At 36.3% G+C, this 13,241-nt stretch overlaps 1 protein-coding gene across 1 annotated transcript in view; it reads right to left on the minus strand.

The window, feature by feature from the left end:
- Window positions 1–354: 354 nt before the first annotated feature.
- ENPP3 (ectonucleotide pyrophosphatase/phosphodiesterase 3) overlaps window positions 355–13,241 on the minus strand; it is an 83,284-nt gene continuing 70,397 nt past the window's right edge. Inside the window, exons 21-25 of the mRNA XM_070461679.1 lie at window positions 12,777–12,912; window positions 9,997–10,074; window positions 9,158–9,290; window positions 7,376–7,532; window positions 355–911 (exon numbers count right to left, since the gene is read on the minus strand). Coding sequence (XP_070317780.1) covers window positions 741–911; window positions 7,376–7,532; window positions 9,158–9,290; window positions 9,997–10,074; window positions 12,777–12,912 — 675 coding nt within the window. The 3' untranslated portion in view covers window positions 355–740. The remainder of the gene's footprint in view (window positions 912–7,375; window positions 7,533–9,157; window positions 9,291–9,996; window positions 10,075–12,776; window positions 12,913–13,241) is intronic.

Consider the following 13,241-nt stretch of genomic DNA (forward strand, 5'->3'; position numbering starts at 1 on the left):
TTGCCTGGAGAATCCCATGGACAGAGGAGCCTGATGGACTGGTCTATAGCATCGCAAACAGTCAGACACAATAGAAGTGACTTAGCATGCACGCACATAATTTGCTCAACAAGACTTTCAGGTTATTTTCTGGTCTTTGTATGCAGAAGGAAATGGCAAACCACTCCAGTATTTTTGCCTGGGAAATCTCATGGACATAGGAGCCGGGCAGGCTACTGTCCGTGAGGTCACAAGAGCTGGACATGACTTAACAACTTAACCACCGCTACCACTTGTCCTCATAAAAGATGATACTTTCACGCATTTGTACAAAGTATATCTGTTGGCACCACTTTTACAAATGAAATTATTGAATGAAGGCAATGTGTATTTTTTTTATTTTAATACATATTGCCTGATTGCTCAGTGTAAAAAGTTTTATAACAAAAATGATGTAGAATTGATTTGGTTCAGAAGTGAGACCTACTTCTCATACTCTTCTTTCTATTTAGATAATGCTGGGAAGAAAAAGATAGCCAAGGATTATAAATTAGATAATAAGGAAGGAATAACATAGCACAGTCTGTGCAAACTGTGTAACTTAAAACATCATATTTTTATAGAAATGAAAAAGAGAAAAGAATAATTAAAATTACACAATACAGCTTTTAGAGGAGTTAAGGAAAATAGAAAATGTTATTTTATGGTCTTCAACAGGAAAAAATAATTCACAATTTGCCAAAGTTGTTTCATATATTAAGTTAAATAACGGTTTCAAATGTGGGTAAATACGTCTTTAGTTGCAAAATTTCAGAGACAGGCTGTCCTTTATCCTGATAAAAGTCAAGTCCAGTAAGAAGTTCCACATCACGCACGCGGGCAGTATGTGCATTGAATCTTTTTTCAACCCAAAGAGATTCTGTTTTATTTTCCTGAAACAGAAAAGCAAAAGATTATTTCCCCTATAACATGGTTTTTCATTAACAGAAAATTCTTTTATTACTTAGAAGTCCTTTTTCCTGTGGTTTTTTTGTTTGCTTGTTTTTTCCTGAGGTATATTGACATACAACATTATATTAGCTTAAAATGTCCAACTCATTGATTCAATATTTGTTCTTATGGTTTTTATTGCCTTAAATCTTAATTTGATAGAGCTACATTTTGTTGTATGTTAACATAAAAAGAAAAACAAAAGTACAAACTATACAATAGCAAATACAGACTGTCATAAAATAGAGAGCCATTTTTATATTTACTTCAGATATAATTTTTTTAAAGAAATGAAACATTAAAGATGAAGTCAAGTCTTATTCAGAGCTAATCATTGTCATGAGTCAGTGTGAATCCAGGCTGTGTTTTTTTTAGCTTTTACTGAACAACAATATAAAATACATAGCATTGCTTTATGTTTTCAAATTTATATAAATGAGAGTTTATACTTTTTCATTCAATTTTATGTTTGTAATCTATTCATAGTGAAATATCTAAATCTAGTTAAATCATCTACTTTTAGCTATGGTTTGTGGCAGCTCAGTTTATATTTTCACTGACATATTGATAGTATTTTTGGCATTATAAATAATAGTGTCATGAATAAATTGTCTTCTATATTTGAGAACATGAGTTTCTAGGATATATAAATGAAATTGCTGGGTCACAGAGTATATGCAACTTTAACTTTACTAAATGGTAAACCTAACACTCCTCAAAGTGTATATAACAATTTACACGTCCACTGACAGTGGAGGATAATCTCCATTTCCCCACATCCTTGCCAAACCATGTTGTGAAATAGTGCTTTATCCATGTTTAAAGTTTATTACTCTGAGTATTATTGAGTGTCTTTTCAGCTATTTCTTGGCCATTTGACTTTCAGTAGGTTTTTAACTAAATACAAAAAAACAGTATACTGAAAAAAATATAAATAGCATGGTGAAAAAAATTTACCATAAATACTGTATATATATATGGGTTAGTTCAATAATTTGGAGCCATGGATTGCTATGAAATTCCTTATTCTTTATTTTTGACTTTTCTGACAGTCATATGAAGTTGCTAAATTTCTAGCTATTTTTTAAAGTAAGAAAGTTTACAAGTTTGTTAATTAGATGAGCCTGCATGAATAACTTTCAATTGACTTTAGCATACTTGTTCACTTGTTTTTTAAATATGCAAGTTTAAAATAGGCAGCTACTGTTTGAGCCAGAGGAAGTATAAGAGGAAGTCACTGTTTCAAACCTCTAAAGTATGTTTCCAGGTAAGATTCATGAGGTGAGTTATTGCTTTTTAAATAAATATGTGATGTGATCATTTTAACTCATATTTCTAATGGGAATCAAATTCAGTCTTTTCTTCCTGCCTTCACTCTTTAGGGCTTCCCTCATAGTTCAATTGGTAAAGAATCCACCTGCAATGCAGGAGACTCAGGTTCGATTCCTGGATCAGGAAGATCCCCTGGAGAAGGGAAAGGCTACCCACTCCAGTATTCGGCCTGGAGAATTCCGTGGACTGTGCATGAGGTGGCAAAGAGTCGGACACGACTGAGCGACTTTCATTTCACTTTTTCACATTTTAGCAACATTGAATGGTGTTGATCACTTTTTCCATGAAGTTTTCTCCCATTTGGCTTTTATTATTTATTATTTTTATTTTCTCCTGGCTTCTTTGGTATCCATCTAACTGAATGTTTAGTGAATACCTGACAATCTTTTGTAAAACTGCAAAGAAGTGATCTTAAAGAACAACATAATTATACCTAGGCAGGGGTAATACTCAAGCTGTTTCATATCAGATAGTTCACCAGCACCAACCAATCTGAACAGAATTCAGCTATAGACAACTGCTCTAGCTGTTCCAATGCATCCCAAAAGAAAAGAAGTCTTGTGTGTATTTTCTATGAACCATATTTAAATATATGCTTTTGATCATTTACATAATCCATTTATTAATCTATATGTATTACACCTATTACATAAATAGAAATATTATATATACCCCAAATAAAACTCAATTTGTAAGTTTTTTGAGGCGATATCAGATACTTCCTTATTTACTTATAGTCTGGTCATTGCTGGCATCACCCTAATGAAACCATCTAGACGAGGATGACCTAACTTAGCGGAATTTTTGTAGCCCTTTCGCTTAGCTGTTCTGAAAGTTCCTTCTTTATCTTCCATAACTCTGCTCCCTTATTCAATGACACCTTCTGTTTCCTCAGCTTACTATAGTTTTTTGCCCTCCTAGAACAGACGTCTGATTTTTGGACCTCTTCTCTCTACTTTCTTCCTTTTGGCAATTTCATTTCACTCCTGTGATTTAATACAAAATCTATCTCTATAATGCGGATCTCCTCTAAGTTCCATACCTGTATTGTCTTATCCCCTTATTTACAAGACAATTCTATACCCCCAATTACATTTCCAGGCTTCCCTGGTAGCTCAGATGGTAAAGAATCTGCCTACAATGCAGGAGACCTTGGTTCGATCCCTGGGCCAGGAAGATCCCCGAGAGAAGGGAATGGCTACCCACTCCAGTATTTGGCCTGGAGAATTCCACGGACAGGGAAATCTGGCAGGCTACAGTCCACAGGGTCACAAAGAGCTGGATATGACTGAGCGACTAAGCACATACACAATCACATTTCCAACATATACTAAGTTAAAATGCAGATAGTCACATGGACTTATAGCAACACTCTCATTTATCTGACAGGAATTTAATAATACAAAGCTAAGGGAAAAAAGGAAAGGGAGGAAGAGGGAAGAAATGATGGAAGAACAAAGGAAGAAAGAAAATAAGAATCAAGTTCTCTACATCAAGTGTGAGGTGGAATTGTGAATCTACCATTTCTACAGCTGGTGTCAGTTGCCTCCAGCCTCTTGCAGTGTGAGCACCTCCACAGACTCAGTGATTAGAATATTTAAAAATGCAGAATTTTCATACAGTATGACCCTTAAAGCAAGCTAACTATTTCACCAGTGCTTAAAGCACAATTACTTGTTCTAATACTAGTGGAAGTGTTGGCGGATTCTACATCACTCAAACAGTAGAGAATCTATCTGCAATGAGGAAACCCAGGTTCTATCCCTGGGTCAGGAAGATCCTCTGGAGAAGAGAATGGCAACCCACTCCAGCACTTTTGCCTGGAGAATTCCATGGACAGATAAGCCTGGTGGGCAACAGTCCATGGGGTTACAAGGAGTCAGACATAACTGAGTGACTAACACTTTAACTTTCTTTTCAAGGTATGGCTTGTGTAGGTACTGTATTTTCTTGGTGATTTGATTCTAGGTGATTTTATCTGTATATGAGATTTCACTTTATATTGACTTTAGAATGTAACTCCTTCATGAAATATGATTTCTTTACAATGACTGCCATTTGCTTACTGTTTATTGAGAATTCTTAGGAGTCTATATGAAATATTTAATTTTCATAACATCATTAGGGGGTGAATTGTTTCATACATTTGAGGAAAGTGACACTCAGCTGTTTCCCAAAGAGGACAAATCAGTAAATGAACTCAGATATTCAACTCCAAAACCCGTGTATTTGCATTCTATTCTCTACTGTAGCCTCTTAGGTATTCAACTAGTTTCTCTATTGAAGGACCACAAACAACAAATTTATCCTTCACAAAACAACTGATCATTGTCTATATTTCTTGGCCAGTCACACCTAAATTTTCAGTTACCTGACTTTATCATCCTGTCTCTTCCCTCCTTCATATCAAATTGACAGTCACATGTTTCAATGTCATAGTCTCCTTTATAATCATAGATTGTTTCATATTCATCATATTATGTCTCACCGTTCTGTTTATCCAATGTCATGCCCTGATTACTATCCTGTCAATTCTTTAAAATCTTGGAATATGTCCAGCTTGTTGTTCTTCATGTCTTAGTCAATAGAAATGATGCCTTATTAATTTTGAGATCATCTCCACTGTGGATGCACGGGGAAAGCTTTGTACCATTTGTGCTTTACCTTGATGTGCAGGTGGAATTTTTAGCAGATAGAAAAGAAAGACATTCTAGAAGAGAGAAGCTCATGAGCAAGGACATGGAGGTAGGGAAAACTAAGAGCTGGTCAAGTAATTTCAAGCCAACTTCAAGTTGGCTTGGAACTTGGGTCTGCAAAGTCAACTGAGGGTAAATTGTGAAAAGCCTTAAGTACAGGCTGGGAGATTTTTGTTGTTTTTGTACAGTACTTTTATTCAGGATAGACAGATAATCAAAGTTTGCAGATGAGAAAATACTCGTAATGAAAAGCTAAATTTTAAGATCAGGAACTTGGTTGTGGTATACAGAGATAAAGGGGGAAAGGACAGGAGACAATGAAACTACTTAAAATTCATTTTCAAAAGTCCTAATAGAAGGTAATAAGGGCCTAAACCAGGGATAGCAAATAGTTTCTTCTTTGCACACCCATTACGAATGGCTACCTAGAACCTCTATGGTAAAGAACTATTTATTCCTGATTGAGTGGAAAAGAGTATCAAACCAAGAGTATCAGTCACCAAAGTCTGCCACTAGAAGAGGAAGCATATAATGACAGCTTCCCCTTGTCTCAACTAAATAAACTTCTGACAAGACAAATAGGAAGAGTTTCAACTATACATCTCCTGATAACTTCTTGTTTGGAAACTCTTCATGGTTCTAGGACTGAGTGATCCATTGCTTAGCCTCTGACCTTTACCCTCCATTTCTAGTCAGTGAAAACAACCATCAAACACTCAAGTTCAAACCCTGTCTTCAAGACTCAGCTAGAATGTTGCTTTCCTTACCAGGAAGTATTTCTCCTTTGAAATCCTACAACAGTTTTACCTGTCCTTCTTTGTGGCACTTATTTTTCTTTCCCCTATTTGACTAGGCTTCAAAATGCTAAACTATGAGCCTTTTTTTTTTTTTTGCTATAATTCATGTCTGATTTATTTGTGTATTGCCCAGAGTACATAGCATGGTGAAGGCAGTTACATGTTCAATACCTGAAATAATAGAGAGGAATCTCAACCTGGCCTAGAACCTAAGCTTTAATCCATCTCTAATAGCCCATGGGATTTTCCATGTGAACGCCCATTTCTACAAATCAGATGTGCCTACTCTTAATTATCCTACCTACCTGCCAAAATAGTTCTCATTCCTAACTTCCCTTTCTTTTTCCTAATTGTCTACATTTAAAATCTCTGATTCAGCTTTGAGTCTCCATTCTCCTTCGGCTCTTGCATCCAGGCAGTTACCAAGTCCCTCCCTTCATTATCTCCATGGAAAAGTCTTTCTAATCTTTTCACTCTGTTCAAATAAATAATGCCCACCTTTTAGGGCCTTACTTCCACTTCAGTTTATGTAACCATTATTGATTATTCCAGCCAGATGTGTTTTGAATTTGAAACAGTAAATCCTTATAACAGTATTTGGCAATGAATCCCAACTTTGTAGTGTCTCTTACTTTCTAATTTTTAAAATAATTCTTATATGATCAACTAATCCATTAATGTGTCTGAATCTCATCTACATATATCATTTACATATCAAAGTTATAAATGAACTCCTTGAGGGCAGAGACAATATATTCCTCCCTGGTGCATTCTAAAAAGTATCTGTCATGATACTGTGCAGTTACAACATATTCAGTATATTTGTTGAATGACTTCAATAAAGACCAATTACCAGGATGCATATTTTTTTCTATGAAGAACATATATGAAGTCAAAGTAAATATTTACATGTAATTTGCCTTGATCCACAAGATTTTTAAGTGGCCTAACACATGATGTTAAACAAGGAATGTCATTTGAACCAACTTATTTTGTAAATATATATATATTTAGGAAAACATATATATATATATATATATATATATATAGGCCTGGCATGCTGCAATTCATGGGGTTTCAAAGAGTCGGACACGACTGAGCGACTGAACTGAACTGAACTGAATGTGTACATATATATATTCAGACCTCACGTTTCAAGTTGATGGGATTTTTATATTTACATATTCACTTAAGAAACATTAATTTTGTGCCAACTTTGGGACAGAACCTTAAGGTATGCATTCAGAATAAAAGATTAATAAGCTACAACCCTTCCCTTACTAGTGAATGTGAGTAAAATAGATCTAAATAAAATATATATGACATGCATATATAAACACATGTTCATGTGAGCATTTGCATGTTTAAATTAATATTTAAATATTCATGTTTAAATTAATATTAATTACATAGAGATCAGTAGTCTAAGGGAAAGTTCAAAAATGAGGTCACATTTAGTACAATTCTAACCTAGGAAACACCTAAAATATGTACTGTAGCAAGAACCACTTTTATGAAAGCCCAGATGAGCTCGACGAGTCATTTTCTCTGGGGCCAGGGCCTTTCCAGGGGCATACTCACGGGACAACTTTCCACGTTGGTAGGTCGGTGAGGGATGACAAAGGGTAAGACGTCCAACCACCCAGGGCAGGCATCAGGGGCTTGGCTCTGATTTTTGCAACTAGTCAACACCACGAAGTAGTGTGTTGGGATGGGAACACTGGTGTTGACTGCATAACTAAAAACATAATTGAAAACATTTTATGTTATTATACTTTTCCTTCTGATGATTATAAATGTCCATATATACATATTTTTAAAAGAAACATCAAGGTCAAATTATAACTAAAGAAAGTAGGTAAATAGAAAATATAAAATCTTATCACACATTTTTAAGCCTTATTGAGCCAGAATCAAGATTTAGGTCCAAGCTTGGTCATTCTATCATGGAAAATATTAGAATACAAAGAAAAGCAGAGCATGATATTCTGCCTCCTAGTTTTGTTGACTTTATACTTCCTAGTGACATTTCCTAATAGAGCAAGGGCTGGGAATGAAGGATCTGGGATTCCAGGACTAGCTGCACACTTCTCCTAGACCTTGGATCTGTACTAATCCTCTAATATTCTATGACTTTCTAAGTTTCCTCAACTTTAACATGGAGGTGATCCTGTGGTACCATTTTCACAGCATAGACAGGGATAAATTCATACAACTGACTTGACAGTCCTTTAGTCTCAGATAACAAATATAAAAGTGCCTTTAAAAGTTTCAAGTGCAAAATAAAGGTAAGCTATCAGTGTGAGTCCACTAAGAGGAAAATGAACTGGCATAAGTAGTCCTATGTTGCTGTGATTCAGAATCAGAGTTAGACTGCCTGGGTTCTGGCTTTACTACTTAGCTGTGGAACTTAGACAAGTTTCTTAACCACTCTGTGCTTCAGTTTCTTTTCCTAAATGGGAGCTAATGGAATCTAACATGACGATCTTTATCAGATTAAATGAAGTATCTGTAAACGCTTATAAGTGTACCTAGCATGGAGTAAAGTGCTATCAAAGCATTTGCTAGAATTATTAAATGGTGAAAGACAGGATCAATAAACACTGACATAAGGACAAGGCAAACAAAATTGAAAAGGCGACAAGCTAAATTAGTGGTCATAAATGTTATCTTATCAGAAGGTATAAGTAGAGATCATTGCTTTACATAGTCTAGGGTTAGGCATTAAAATAGTTTAGTACAGTCTATCTTGATAATAGAAAAATCATGGATGACACTTCAGTTCTCTGTTCCTGTGTCCTGGATTCAGGAGCAATTCCTAGCAATCTGTATGACCAGGTTTAGTACAAAAATATACAGCTTAGTTTACAAAGACAGTTGTAAATATAAAGTTTATAAAGATAAACAGGACTTATTTTCTATAGGAAACCTATAATCTCTCTTGGGAGATACTTTCATGAATCATCCACTATTCAAATATTGGGCAATATTAGTCACTTCTTGATTTTTTTAAATTTATTGCTGAACTGGTTCTCTACTTTCTGATAGCACAGTGAGCATTCCCTACTTCCTTAGCCTAGACAAAACTATGCTTTCCTTTCTCATTAGTTTAGACATTTTCCAAACAAAAAATTTGCTAAACCTTTCCTGGACATTTTTTTTGTTTGCCTGTTGGTTTAAATCTTTACCATATAAAAATTTTGTGAAGTCTTTTGACAGACTAGTTGAAAATAGTCAACAATTATATCTCTACATAAATATGTTATGCAATAGAACACTGAGTTGTAATTTAAAATATTTAGGTTTCCCCTTATGATACCCTATTGCTAAATCAAAATGTCCATTTGGTTTCAAATTACTTACTGTGCAATTTCATCTGGAGCATCAAAATGGCCATCATAATCATAATCAAATATTGGTCCACTAACGACATTGACTCCATTTCTTTCCATGGCATATTTTACAAGGAGAACACTATGGAAGTAATTCCACATGGCTAAAAATGAAGCAATAAAGTGCTTAAAATATCTACCTTTATTGAACATGGAAATATTTCCTATTATAAACTGGGACATTTAAATAGCATCCAATTCTACTTCAATACTTGTCAGTGGTCACTGAGGAATTCTGCAAAACAGTCTAAGCAGCAAAACTAAACAGCCACAATCATGGTAGGTTTTGTTGTTGATGTAGTTGCAGTCTTGAAATTATAGTTAAATACGTCTCCAAAGGTCTTCCTAGGGCTGAATTGCTTTGTGGAGAGTATTAAACAATAGTCAGAACATACATACTAAAAAAAAACCAAACATACATATTGCCTTTTTAATTGTGACTCAGGACAGACACATTTCATTTATTTATGGTGAGTGTCAGTAAAATTTTATTTTTTACAGAAATAATACATTTGCATTATTATATACAATTGTATATATAGAAATACAAATGTGTGCAATTTTTTAAAGTTTTATTTTGTGATTAGCTCTTTACAGTAAAATTAGAATTAAAATATTATCAAATTTCTGGCAGCAAGTCACCCAAAGTTCAAGTAAGGTGAAAAGAATTTATGTTAGATATCCTTCCTGTTTCTATATTTAAAACATAAGAACAAAATGACTAATAACAGAAACAAATTTCAGTTAAGGATGTGTCTAGTTCAGAAGTTCAAAGAGTCACCAAAATTAATAATCTAAGTGTATACTTACTTTTGAATGCTTCATACATAGGGACCAAATTACTTGTAATTAAAGCATCATATTGACTATTGGAAGTTCTATTGTTTGCTGCAAAACAAATAAATCTTATTAACAAAAGAAAATATGGCATTCTATATAATAGGCCTATTACTATTACATATTAGTGTAAATTTAATAACACACAAAACACAGAGTCACAAGGCACTCTCTGGTGGACATCACTCATAATGCAGGCAGGCTTATGCGTCTGGTATCTTGCAGATGGTTGGTGACCCTCAAGACATGTCCACGTCCTATCGTCCCATCACCTCAGAAGGTGATAGGTAGGAAAATAGTGTCTTCACAAATGCAATTAAATTAAGGCTTCAAGATAAGATTATACTGAATTTACAAAGAAAGTGAACCTTTTAGTTGCTCAGTTGTGCCCAACTCCTTGGGACCCATGGACTGTAGCCCACCAGGCTCCTCTGTCCATGGAGTTCCCCAGACAAGAGTACTGGAGTGGGTTGCATTTCCTTCTCCAGGGGATCTTCCCGACCCAGGGATTGAGGCCGGGTCTGCTGCCTTGCAGGCAGATTCTCTACCAAATGAGTCACCAGAGAAGGCCTTTAGTGACTGGTATCCTTATAAAGTGGAGAAGGCAATGACACCCACTCCAGTGCTCTTGCCTGGAAAATCCCATGGGCGGAGGAGCCTGGTGGGCTGCAGTCCCTGGGGTCGCTAGGAGTCGGACACGACTGAGCGACTTCACTTTCACTTTCATGCACTGGAGAAGGAAATAGCAACCCACTCCAGTGTTCCTGCCTGGAGAATCCCAGGGACAGGGGAGCCTGGTGGGCTGCCGTCTATGGGGTCGCACCAGAGAAGGAGGGTTGAAAAGAGGAGAGATTTGGAGGAGAAGGCCATGCGAAGATGGAGGCAGAGACTGACTGATTCAGCTCCAAGCCAAGCAACACCTGGAGCCCCCAGACGCTGGAAGACCTAAAGAAGGACTCTCCCCTAGATTCTGTCCCGTAAAGAGAGTGTGGCCTTGTTGACACCCTAATTTCAGACTTCTGGCCTCTAGAACTTTGAGAGAATAAAGCTCTGTTGCTTTAAGCCACTGAGTCTGTGGATAATTTGTTACAGCAGTTTCTAAAGCAAATATAATACTGATAGGAAAGCATCGTTATTGAATATACGGAAGATAATAATGCTGTGAAACATAATTATTCCAAAATAAAATTTTCTTAAGAAAGGAAGTTTTAACTCAATGAAGACTGCCGACAACACCACAAATGATTGGCTTTGAAGACCCATGGACATGACGTCTAGCAGAGTGTATGCTGGGTGTGTGTACTCTGGACCCAGATTCTGGGGTTGGAACCCCAGCTCTGCTGCCCATGAGCTGACCCACTTGGGCAACATGCTATGTCCCTCTGTGCTTCATTTGTCTCATAGCATCTCTCACTGAAATAATGAGAGGATTTAAATTCCTGCAAACCTCTGTTTCTTATAACACAATTTATATTTAAACTGCACTTGGCTACCTTAACTAATACTCTATTGAAAGGCCAATGTATGGGCACTGAAAGGCAAAGAGAAGCAAGACTTTTTTGGCTTTTTTCTTTAAGATTTCACATGCTGTTCACAGTCCCCAGATCCTCTATGACTTTTCTCCTTTTTAAATTAAACTCTGAAAGTTGGAAAGTCAATAAACATTATCTTCTTTTCAGAGAAAAATAAAAATTTGCCCAGAATGGAACTGCTAACAGAATTTGTGATGGAAAATTAGAAGGGAGTTTCATTGTAGCCTTAATATTTTTTTGAGACAAGCTGTTTAGCTTTTAATTTCATTTCCTTATCAAGGCAAACATTTATAAATCAACCAGTATCTTAAGGCTTAACAGACACTATTTTGACGGGTCAACTTAAAAACTTTTGTTGATCAAATGTTGCAACTATTTAAGATTTGTCCTAGGGTTTACATACATTTGATGGAGCTCTAATTGTCTCTAGAGATTGTAGTAAGATACATCAGTTTATGATCCTAATTCTGTTAGGAATTTTACATCAATGTAATACTTGCTTTCATTGAGCTTTTTCTCCCCCACTGTAAGCCTCAGAATCTCTGAATTATAAATCTCTAAAGTGACCTCTTTGGTTATGGCTTCCAGAAAACTGAAGTCAAATATCTGGAGAAAACCCTTTCCCAGAAGTTAAAATTGTTGAAAATCTCTTGAGTAAATTAAGGAAATGACAACCCTTGCTGAACAGGGAAGAGATTTGAGTTTTAGAAAAATCACACCGGCTTTTGCATGTTCCCAAGAGAAAAGCTTTCTGAAAAAATATTTCAAGTTCATTCAGCTGCTTAATCCGCAGTCTAAAGCTGTTGGGGATACAGCATGAGCAAAAGGCCCAAATTCCAGTCTGATTTGTCTTCATACGCACAGCTGCATTCTCCACGCAAGCCTTAGCTTGGCCAGTCATCAGGAAAAAATACTGTTTTTTTAGACGCTTGTGTCCTTCTCCAAAGAGACTTCAGTTTTAAAATTAAACTTAAACCTGCCGAACTCTCTGAACATCTGGGCCAGATCAGAGCTGATGTGTGGTTCCCAGTGCAAAATTTATTAGTTTTTATTATAGCTGTTGCACTGCTCCAGGCTAGCCCACAACCACTGGAAGCCTCCTGGGCAGCTAGTTTAGCCCAAGCAGGTAGTTTTGGTGGGGAGCATATGTTTAAGGCACATGCCCACATCCAGCTGATGAGGGCTTTCTAAGCTGCTGCTCTAAAAAAGAGTTATACAAACCAGGAGGATAGAGGAAGCCGTGGGTGATATTCTTGTCTGCTAAAGAGAAGGAACAATTCTGGCTCTCAGAAGGAGCCACCCTGACATCAGCCCGCAGACAGTCTGGGACAGTGGGAGGAAGCGGCGATGTGTCTCCCTGTTGAAAGAGAGAAGAGAAGAAAAAAATGACGCCCACGTGTGGCTCACCCATCCCCTATATGGGTTGTAACTTCCCTAGAATGTTTTTCATTTAACCTTTTCCTATTTTCTTAGTGAATCAGGTCTACGCAAGCAATGGAAATGGATGTCTTCAGCAATGTTTTCTTCTGTGGTTCCCTTCTAGTTAGGGACACAGGGAGGGCAAATCAAATACACTTTGGAAAGGATTATTTGCAGAATAAAACCTGAATTGAGTACAGAGAAGTAATGAGAGCTACTGCTAAAAACCAAATCCTTTTTGGGATCTAACTTTTAGGTGGTAATTTA

This window comes from Odocoileus virginianus, chromosome 34 (genome assembly GCF_023699985.2).
Source record: "Odocoileus virginianus isolate 20LAN1187 ecotype Illinois chromosome 34, Ovbor_1.2, whole genome shotgun sequence".
Taxonomy (NCBI): domain Eukaryota; kingdom Metazoa; phylum Chordata; class Mammalia; order Artiodactyla; family Cervidae; genus Odocoileus; species Odocoileus virginianus.